At 40.2% G+C, this 10,793-nt stretch overlaps 1 protein-coding gene across 3 annotated transcripts in view; it reads left to right on the forward strand.

The window, feature by feature from the left end:
- Positions 1 to 10,793, forward strand: part of GNE (glucosamine (UDP-N-acetyl)-2-epimerase/N-acetylmannosamine kinase) — a 67,389-nt gene that overhangs the window by 42,387 nt on the left and 14,209 nt on the right. For all 3 annotated transcript variants that reach the window (XM_015093147.4, XM_042243259.2, XM_004004259.6), the window contains 4 exons: positions 1,644 to 2,095; positions 7,519 to 7,671; positions 8,089 to 8,301; positions 10,667 to 10,754. In XM_015093147.4, the coding sequence (XP_014948633.1) occupies positions 1,644 to 2,095; positions 7,519 to 7,671; positions 8,089 to 8,301; positions 10,667 to 10,754 (906 nt within the window). The remainder of the gene's footprint in view (positions 1 to 1,643; positions 2,096 to 7,518; positions 7,672 to 8,088; positions 8,302 to 10,666; positions 10,755 to 10,793) is intronic.

The raw sequence follows: 10,793 nt of genomic DNA on the forward strand, positions 1-10,793 counted from the left end.
TCTTTATTTACAATGTCATAGCTTTTGTAGGAAAATCCAGAGAAATCTATAAAATGACTGCTAAGCCATCTATATGATGTATGTAAAAAATCCTTCATAATCTGAGAAAATATCATAGTGTTAAGTGGGTTAAATAGATTACAAAGTTGTACTATGATGTATTCTCAACCATTTAAAAATATTATGGGAAAAAATTATGAATAAAGTGGTTAGAAAGAAGGACTTCACTGGTGGTGCAGAGGTTAAGACTCCATGCTCCCGTGTAGAGGGTGCAGGTTTGATTCCTGGTCAGGGAACCAAGATCTCACATGCCGATGGTGTGGCAACAAAAAAAAAAAAAAGGAAGAAATCATGGTAATACTGATGGTGCTGAGTGGTAGGTTTATGCATGATAATTTTCTGTATTTTTCTAATTTTTAAGGAATGTTTTATATATTTCCAGAAACAAAGTCAGATCTTTTAAAATCTAGTCATAACAAACAGGAAACTTTAAAGCATTGAGAATTGCTGTTGCTGTTGAAGCATGAAACAGACCTGAAACTGCATTTCACAGCCAATTTAAGCCTACCTTTTCACCCTAGTCAGAATTATGCTGCATGAATGGTACCATACGAAAAGAATTCAGGAGATAATTTCCATCATTCAGAAATTGATAATATAGTACCATATCAGGTATCCCAGTTCCATACTACTTTTTTAGGAGCATTTATAAGTAACATTTTTTCTATTAAGTAGCATGATTTCTTTAAAAAAATTTTTATATAATTTTCAGTTCAGTTCAGTCCGTCAGTCGTGTCCAACTCTTTGCGACACGGTGGACTGCAGCACGCCAGGCCTCCCTGTCCATTGCCAACTCCTGGAGTTTGCTCAAATGAGTAAACTCAATGTTTCTTGAGTAGACTCATGAATTTACTCATGTCCATTGAGTCAGTAATGCCATCCAACCATCTCATCCTCTGTTGTCCCCTTCTCCTCCTGCCCCCAATCCTTCCCAGCATCAGGGTCTTTTCCAATGAGTCTGTTCTTCGCATGAGGTGGCCAAAGTATTGGAGCTTCAGCTTTAGCATCAGTCCTTCCAATGAATATTCAGGACTGATCTCCTTCAGAATGGACTGGTTGGATCTCCTTGCAGTCCAAGGGACTCTAAAGAGTCTTCTCCAACACCACACTTCAAAAGCATCAATTCTTCGGCACTCAGCTTTCTTTATAGTCCAACGCTCACATCCATACATGACCACTGGAAGAACCATAGCCTTGACTAGATGGACTTTTGTTGGCATATAATATTTTTAAAAGGAAAGAAAAAGTCATGATCACTGTAAAATTTAGTCTCTTTTTTCCTAATAAAAACATTCTCCCTCCAAAGTTCTCCCTCCGGGTGCTCACTGAAGCTGGGCATGGGTGAGACCTGCAAAGTGTGGGAGGTGTTGATCTAGGTGGTGACTACTGGGGTGTTTGTGTAGAAAAAGTAATCAAGTGATCTGTATATTTATGGCCTATGCTTTTAATTTTTGTGTGTAAGTTATACTTCAGTTTAACAAGGAAATTTTGTGAAATGTTTCTCCCTTCAGAGTTAATGTTGATGTTTTTATAGCCCTATATTTAAGAACATGCTCTCACATTTTAATTTCTCCCTGCTTTAGAAACACGTATCGCATGATTGAACAAGATGACTTTGACATTAACACCAGGTTACACACGATTGTCAGAGGGGAAGATGAGGCAGCCATGGTGGAGTCAGTAGGCCTGGCCCTTGTGAAGCTACCAGATGTCCTTAATCGCCTGAAGCCTGATATCATGATTGTTCATGGAGACAGGTTTGATGCCCTGGCTCTGGCTACATCTGCTGCCTTGATGAACATCCGAATCCTTCACATTGAAGGGGGGGAAGTCAGTGGGACCATTGATGACTCTATCAGACACGCCATAACGAAACTGGCTCATTATCACGTGTGCTGCACCCGAAGTGCAGAGCAACACCTGATATCCATGTGTGAGGACCATGACCGCATCCTGCTGGCAGGCTGCCCTTCCTACGACAAGCTGCTCTCTGCTAAGAACAAGGACTACATGAGCATCATTCGGATGTGGTTAGGTGTGTGCCAGACTTTATTCAGTCTAATGGTTGCTTTTGTGCCAAAGTATGGTTATGTCTCAGTCCTTTTGGTAACTGTTGTATAGAGAAGGTACCATTAGCAGTCAGAAGGCTAAATTTTAGTTCATGAATCTTGCCCTGTAGTATGACTTCACCTCTCTGAGACTCATCTTTTCTAAAAGATGGGCTTAATGGACTGAATTTTTAAAATCTCTGCTATTTTTATATAACAGAATGCTTTTCATCTGTTAAATACAATGTTGCAGGTGAATACTTAGTGACAGGGACAGATCCTGACATATCAAAAAGGGAAAAAAAGGAAGCTACAAATTGTATAATGTGATGCTGTTTTTATAAAAAAACAACAGCATAATAGAAAAGTTGGTAAGTATGTACACCATTTATAATATTTACTTCTGGTTAGTAGAATTATGGGTATATTTTTTCCTTTGTTTTTTTAGCACAATGAAAACAATTAGTTTTAATGCCTTATGGGCCTGTTGAAATATTCAGATGAGATAATGTTGAAAGCAGTAAGCCATAAGTACTTATAAGGGATTATGATTATTGTTAAAAAGCAGAAGTCATAGTTCTACGATTAGAGTTTGTTAGCCCTGTAAATAAGCCTTAAGGAAGGTTGTTTATTTATCTTCAGATCAATGATCTAGATTCCTGGAAGTCACTTTTTGCTAATCAGAGGCAAAGAAAAAAGGTTTGCAAACAATGTCAGTTGGTTAATTTATAATGAGTGTACTATCTTGAGGATAAATCAGAACTAATTATCTGTTTAGGTATTTAGGACTTTCTGTGAAAAGGTAGATCAGTTGAATAATGAAGTTAATAAATAGTAAATTGATCTAGTGGTTGTATAATTTAAGATTTTAAATCCAGATCACATTAGAACAGGAAAGAAATTGGATTTTTTTTTACTCTATAGTTTAGCCCATTCTGTGTATTTCTTATCTCTGGACAGATTCATAGTTGTCAGGGAACCTGTTGAGATAATGCTGATGTAACAGACTTCTGTCTCTCAGTCTCCCCTTTCTGCATGCTTCTAAGCAAGCATTCTTGCACTCTGTTCTGGTTATACTGTTAGCTCTGTATGTCTTCTGAAAAACTTGTGATGAAAGAAAATAACCCTTATAAAGCAGAATACAACAAATTTGTAATTGCAGGGCTTCAGGTTCTATTTGGAACCATTTAAGCAGTTTCTCCTACAGAAGCAGAAGATACTAAGAAGAGGTGGCAAGAACACACAGAAGAACTGTACGAAAAAGATCTTCACGACCCAGATAATCACAAGGGTGTGATCACTCACCTAGAGCCAGACATCCTGGAATGTGAAGTCAAGTGGGCCTTAGGAAGCATCACTGCGAACAAAGCTAATAGAGGTGACGGAATTCCAGCTGAGCTATTTCAAATCCTAAAAGATGATGCTGTGAAAGTGCTGCACTCAATATCTCAGCAAATTTGGAAAACTCAGCAGTGGCCACAGGACTGGAAAATGTCCGTTTTCATTCCAATCCCAAAGAAACGCAATGCCAAAGAATGCTCAAACTACCACACAATTGCACTCATCTCACACGCTAGTAAAGTAATACTCAAAATTCTCCAAGCCAGGCTTTAGCAATACGTGAACCATGAACTTCCAGATATTCAAGCTGGATTTAGAAAAGGCAGAGGAACCAGAGATCAAATTGCCAGCATCCTCTGGATCATCAAAAAAGTAAGAGAGTTCCAGAAAAACATCTATTTCTGCTTTATTGACTATGCCAAAGCTGTTGACTGTGTGGATCACAGGAAACTGGAAAATTCTGACAGACAGGAATATCAGACCACCTGACCTGCCTCCTGAGAAACCTGTATGCAGGTCTGGAAGCAACAGTTAGAACTGGACATGGAACAACAGACTGGTTCCAAATAGGAAAAGGAGTATATCAAGGCTGTATATTATCAGCCTGCTTTTTTAACTTATATGCAGAGTACATCATGAGAAATGCTGGGCTGGATGAAGCACAAGCTAGAATCAAGATTGCTGGGAGAAATGTCAATAACCTCAGATATGCAGATAACACCACCTTTATGGCAGAAAGTGAAGAAGAACTAAGGAGCCTCTTGATGAAAGTGAAAGTGGAGAGTGAAAAAGTTGGCTTAAAGCTCAACATTCAGAAAACTGAGATCATGGCATCTGGTCCCATCACTTCCTGGCAAATAGATGGGGAACCAGTATCAGTTTATTTTTTGGGGCTCCAAAATCACTGCAGATGGTGATTGCAGCCATGAAATTAAAAGATGCTTACTCCTTGGAAGGAAAGTTATGACCAACCTAGACAGCATATTAAAAAGAAGAGACATTACTTTGTCAACAAAGGTCTGTCTAGTCAAGGCTGTGGTTTTTCCAGTATGGATGTGAGAGTTGGACTATAAAGAGAGCTGAGCGCCGAAGAATTGATGCTTTTGAAGTGTGGTGTTGGAGAAGACTCTTGAGAGTCCCTTGGACTGTAAGGAGCTCCAACCAGTCCATCCTAAAGGAGATCAGTCCTGAGTGTTCATTGGAAGAACTGATGTTGAAGCTGAAACTCCAATATTTTGGCCATCTGATACGAAAAGCTAACTGTTTTGAAAAGACCCTGATGCTGGGAGCGATTGGGGGCAGGAGGAGAAGGGGATGACAGAGGATGAGATGGTTAGATAGCATCACTATCCAATGGACAAACTACCCAAACTCAATGGACATGAGTTTGGGTAGACTCTGGGAGTTGGTGATGGACAGGGAAGCCTGGCGTGCTGCGGTTCATGGGGTCGCAAAGAGTCGGACACGACTGAGCGACTGAACTGAAGCAGTTTCTCTGAAAAGAAGAATGACAAAATAGCAAAAACTGGATTTTGTTTTTTAAAGCCAGTGAGGGAAAAGAAGACATTTTCTCCAAAGCTTTTACCTGCTTCTCGACCTACAATTTCTGATGTTATCCTTCTCCTTATAGGAAAAATAGCATTGGGTAAGCCACTCAAACATGCAGCTTAGTAACCAGAATAGTAATAAATAACAGCCCTAATAAAAATGTTAGCAAAGTTGAAAAGACATGTTAACATTTCTAATAATGAAAAAAATACCATAGTAAATATAGAACTTTTGACACAAAACCAAATAATGGTACCATAATAGAAAGGCTTTAAATAAATGCTTTAAATGTGTGGAAGGACTGAAGCTGCTGAGTTCTGGAGACAAAGGCAGATAATGTCAAAGTCCTACATCACATTGAGGAACCAGTGTGGGATTTGCACAGAATATGTTGTTGCTAGGGATGGGTAGCTCCAGCTCATTGACCTGTGTTTTTTCATTTTTTTTTTAAAGATGTCTAGTTTTTGCTCTTCTGTTTTCCTTTTTTAATGAAGAAACTGCTTAAATGGCTCCATATAGAGCCTTAAGTTACAAAGTACAGTCCTGCTGCATTCTGCATTATAGGGTTATTTTCTGTATTCTACAAATATTTCTCAGTCGCACTTAAAGTAGAAGATAAATGAGGTGTGGAAAGCTCTCATGGGGTAAACTGCTGGAATTTTTCTTCCTCTTCACCTTCCACTTGCCCCTTAGCAGTAAGTTGTGTAGAATGATCCTCTGCGTGGGACCACAAAAGCTCCGTTCATCCCCACTCTCAAAGAACAGTTGCCACCAAAAAAGAAAGGCACAAAGACCAAAGAGACTTGCCCAGTAAGTGTTCTCAAGACAGAGTAAATGGGCAGAGTGAACTCCAAGAAAGACCATGGGGTGCGGGGCCCTTGTGACAATCACACTATTTCACCACAGCTTGTTGTCTACGTTTCCTTTAAGGTTTTTAGCCATCAGCCTTGGGGAATCATGAACGAATAACTCGACTACTGCATTAAAGGTTGACATCATTCCTCTGTTTGCCAGTCACAGATGAGCTAATTCACATTGTAGCAGTCACACACCATAGTGGGACTAACTTGTACCTGTGGCCAGATTGCAGCATATACCTAATGTTTCCAGATCTGTTACAGCAGACACCGCTTTTGTTGGTTTGCTTCTCCCCAAGTTTTTAATTCTCTTTGAACTAGTTTCTTTCTAATGGCCCTGATCTAGATCTAATATATTGCCTGAGTTTGTGTTGATGGCATCTTTATGTTTTTGATAGTCTTTTAGGCCTTTAGACCTTTTTTCTGCTTTGTACCAAAATGTAATGATATCCCCACGCCACCCCCAGTTTAGAACATGATGGGTCCAATAATTTTTTTAAATAAAATTTTGGAGCCTGTAGTCTTTTGAATAATACTGTAGATTCTTAGGAACAACTCTCTGTTACTATTACATCATAAACAATAACTGCTACTGGTTGAATTTGGATTAATGATACACATAGTTCATGATAAAGTTGGTCATTGAAATTAATATCACAAAGATATATATTCTTTCATTAAAACTTAGTGAGTAGGAGCTTCCCTGGTGGCTTAATGGTAAAGAACCGGCCTGCCAATGCAGGAGAAACAGGTTTGATCCCAGGTCTGGGAAGAGCCCACGTGCCACGGAGCAGCCTAGCCTCTGCACCACAGCTACTGAGCCTGTGCTGTAGAGCCCAGGAGCTGCAATGATTGAAACCCGAGTGCCCTAGAGCCTGTGCTCCGCAACAGGAGAAGCCTGAGCACCACAATGAAGAGTAGCCCCCGCTCGCTGCAACAAGAGAAAGCCTGCTGAAACAATAGCAGTTGCTGCCCAGCGCAGCCAAAAATAAATAATTTTTTAAAATTAGCAAGTAGAACTAATTTCCAGTTCTATGGGATAATATAGGTACTGTTGCAAAATGGTTTGTATTATTTGACATAGCACTCTTCATCCAAATTTTTACACTTTACATTTTTGCTGAGGAACTGTCCTTGAGATCCCTGAGGATGAGTGAAGCCTTTCTTTTGAACAGAGTTAGAAACACTGGCATTCTATTGAATCTGGTGAGTGAGAGTGGGGAAGCTCCTGTGTATTACATGAAATTTATTTAATGCTCAGTCAGTCTCTGAACCCTCTGATTTGCAACACATTATTACTCATTGACGATAAGTCATTAGAAACACCAGTTAGAAACTGGGAAGAGGTGCATTTTTCTAACACTTTAAAATATTTTGGATTTTAAAACAATGAAGTGTAGTGTCTGCTATTTAAAGTTTTATATTTTGTTTGTGGTAGCAAGCACCTTTGTAAAATGTTAAGTGCTGAAGAATCCTTGGACTTGTTGCTAAAAGTTCTTATTGTTAGATCCTAATTTGGATGCCCTGCTTAGATTGTGACAAGCTGGTTTTTCCTTAGAATTTTTAAAAGCATAGACCTGGGGGTCCTGCTGTTCAGAATTTGCTTCTTCCTCCTGTAAGATTCTTAATTAATGAAGCCATGTAATTTGATTTTCTTTAAACAGGTGATGATGTAAAACCTAAAGATTACATTGTTGCACTTCAGCACCCTGTGACCACTGACATTAAGCATTCCATAAAAATGTTTGAATTAACATTGGATGCACTTATCTCATTTAACAAGCGGACCCTAGTTCTGTTTCCAAATATTGATGCAGGTAATTGAACTTGAAAATATGCCACCTACCTTTCCAGTTTTTTGTTTCTATCATGTCTTCTTTTGACTGACATTCCTGTCCTGCTCATCTTATCATTGAAGGCCATTCTATTCTGAAAGTATTCTGTTTTCAAAGGGTCATGACCAATTTTTCAGTCGATTGAAGAGTTTGTGATATTATTGTCAAGTCTAGTAGAAACTTAATAGGAAAGAAATACTTCTAAATCTCCACTCTGTTTTCATGTTTAGTCTCTTCCCTCCAGAGAAAATGCAGCAGCCAAGAGATACAAACCTTAGAAGTTGAGTGTCTCTTGGAAACTAGTGATCCCACTGACCACAGTAGAATAGCCATTAGTTATTTCTTGTGAAAAATTTTCCTTTATCTTGTAAACCATTTAACAGTTGGTTCTTTCCATAGGGAGCAAAGAGATGGTTCGAGTGATGCGGAAGAAGGGCATTGAGCATCATCCCAATTTTCGTGCAGTTAAACATGTCCCATTTGACCAGTTTATACAGCTGGTTGCCCACGCTGGTTGTATGATTGGGAACAGCAGCTGTGGGGTACGAGAAGTTGGAGCTTTTGGAACACCTGTGATCAACTTAGGAACACGTCAGATTGGAAGAGAAACAGGTATTTACCTTTATCTTTCAACTGACTAGGCTTACTACATTTGTTTGCATTGTTACAGGTATGCATGTATCAGTGCTGTCATATGTGTTTATGAATAAATGAGTAAATGAGGTTAATGACCAACTGTAGCCTGAAACCTGCAGATAGCACACATATTACCAAAGTTTTAGGGCCCTACGTGTATTTTTATTGTCTTTGTAAGAGCAGAGCTAAAAGTTTCTTAGTTAATTATGGTCTTTAACAGTTGTGTTTGAGAATGTGATTGAATGTTTTAAGTATATGAATGCTAGCCTTTCATCTTCCTGGGTCCAGTAAAATGAAGGGAATCAACAATACCCTTACACTCTTGGTTTGAGCCGTGGGGGTTCTCTCTCCTGATACGGAGGACCCTGAGGAAGGAACAGTTTGGGAGGGGGTAGAATTAAGAGTTCTCTGCGCTGCGCTTAGTTGTGTCTGACTCTTTGCAACCCCATGGCCTGTAGCCCTCCAGGCTCCTCTGTCTGTGGGGATTCTCCAAGAATACTGGAGTGGGTTGCTATGCCCTCCTCTAAGGGATCTTCCCATCCCAGGTCTCTCGCACTGCAGGCAGATTCTTTACTATCTAAGCCACCAGGGAAGCTCAAGAATACTGGAGTGGGTAGCCTATTCCTTCTCCAGGGAAACTCCCCGACCCAGGAATTGAACCAGGGTCTCCTGCATTACAGATGGATTCTTTACCAGCTAAACCACCAGGCAAGCCCAAGAGTTCTCTGATGGCCATGTTAAGTCTGAAATGCCTTTGAGATATTGGAGTGGAGATGGCAGGTTAGCACCTATATTGTTCCAGGAAGAGCTGAAATTGAAGATACAAATTTGAGAGTGATTGGCAAATGGGTGGTGTTAGTTAGGATATCAGTTCAGCTGCTATAACAGACACAAGAATATAGTGCTCCAAATAGATTTTCTTTGTTTCTCACTGGTAAGTCATCAGAGACTTAACTTCCATCTCTCTCTTTTTTTTTCTGTCTTCTTGATGGTTGCTCCAGCTCTTGCTCTCACTTGATACACTGGCACATTTTAGCCATTGGGGAAGGAGGAGAGGGGAAGACTCCCTTCCTCCTAAAAGCACAACTTGGAAGTTGCAAGTATTTCTTCCTACAGCTTAGAATGTTGTCACATGGCCACATCCAAGGGAAGCTGAAAAATATGTATAATCTTTAGCTGGGTGATCAGATGCCAGACTAAAACTTCTGCTACTGGTACAAAGGATATTGAGGATAATGGCACACTCTGCCAGGAATGATACTGACATTTAAAACCAAGGGATGAAGTGAGATTACCCAGGGAGGAACATGTCAATAGGGAAGAGAATGGAGGCCAAGACCAACCTCTGGAGTCTTTCTGATGAGGAGGGAAGAGCCAGGAAGAAAGACTGAAAAGGAACTGCCAGAAAATCAGGAGTGTGATCTCATTAAGGCCCAGAAAAGAAAGAGTTTCAAGGAGATGGTGTTGAATGATGCTGAGAGTTCAAGTAAGACATGAATAGAGAGTTGAACACTGGATTTGGCACCAGGGTCATCTAGCAAAAGCAGTGTGTCCTTTCTGCCACCACACTTACACAAACACATGCCCTCCATCCTTTCCTTCTTACCTTCTTTACACTGGAGGGTGTAGGGTATGGGGTCACCCCTGCCTGTCCATTGTTTAGCCTTCTGTGTTCTAAAGCCCCACCCTCCTGCCTTCGCAAGGACTATCAGTCATCCTTTCTCTTCCACGTTGCTTCCTTAGCATTTAAACATGCCTACACCTCTGTTATGTTAAAACTACAAAACAACCCCTTCTCTGACCCCACACCTCTCCCCAGCCACCACCCTTCTGCTCTGCTCTTCCTCATAGCCAAGTCTGTTGAAAAACACGTCATTGTCACTGTATTTACTCCCTCAAATTGGTCGGAAAATGTATAGAGAGAATGTGACTGCATCAACAGCTGACTGGCTAACTGACTGATACCCTGGCCTGACCAGATCCAGCAACTGGCTGAGTGGATGGAAGTCAGGGCAGATGGGGAGAGTGGATGTGCTGGATGACTTTATGAGTGACAAGTGGATACTGGATTAATTACCTTATTTATTTCAATAAAGAAACCAAAGTTTTATTTATTCTCTTTGGGAATAAAGGAATCTATGCCCCTCAAGTATTTGATATATGGAAATATTGCTGAGAGTGCTTGCAAAGGTATAAAGTAGAAAAGTTCATTTCTCTAATAGAAGATGACTTGTTTGAAGCCTTCTGGGTTCAGGACTAATGAGCACGACACACTGCTCATTTCTGTCTTCTCTTGTTTCTCCCACTTCTGAATCACCATGACATCACTGGACTTACCTAGGCGAGAATGTCCTTCACGTCCGGGATGCTGATACCCAAGACAAAATATTGCAAGCATTGCACCTTCAGTTTGGTAAACAGTACCCTTGGTGAGTGTACACTTTTAAAGTGATTTAAAAGGGGAGTTG

This window comes from Ovis aries, chromosome 2 (genome assembly GCF_016772045.2).
Source record: "Ovis aries strain OAR_USU_Benz2616 breed Rambouillet chromosome 2, ARS-UI_Ramb_v3.0, whole genome shotgun sequence".
Classification (NCBI taxonomy): domain Eukaryota; kingdom Metazoa; phylum Chordata; class Mammalia; order Artiodactyla; family Bovidae; genus Ovis; species Ovis aries.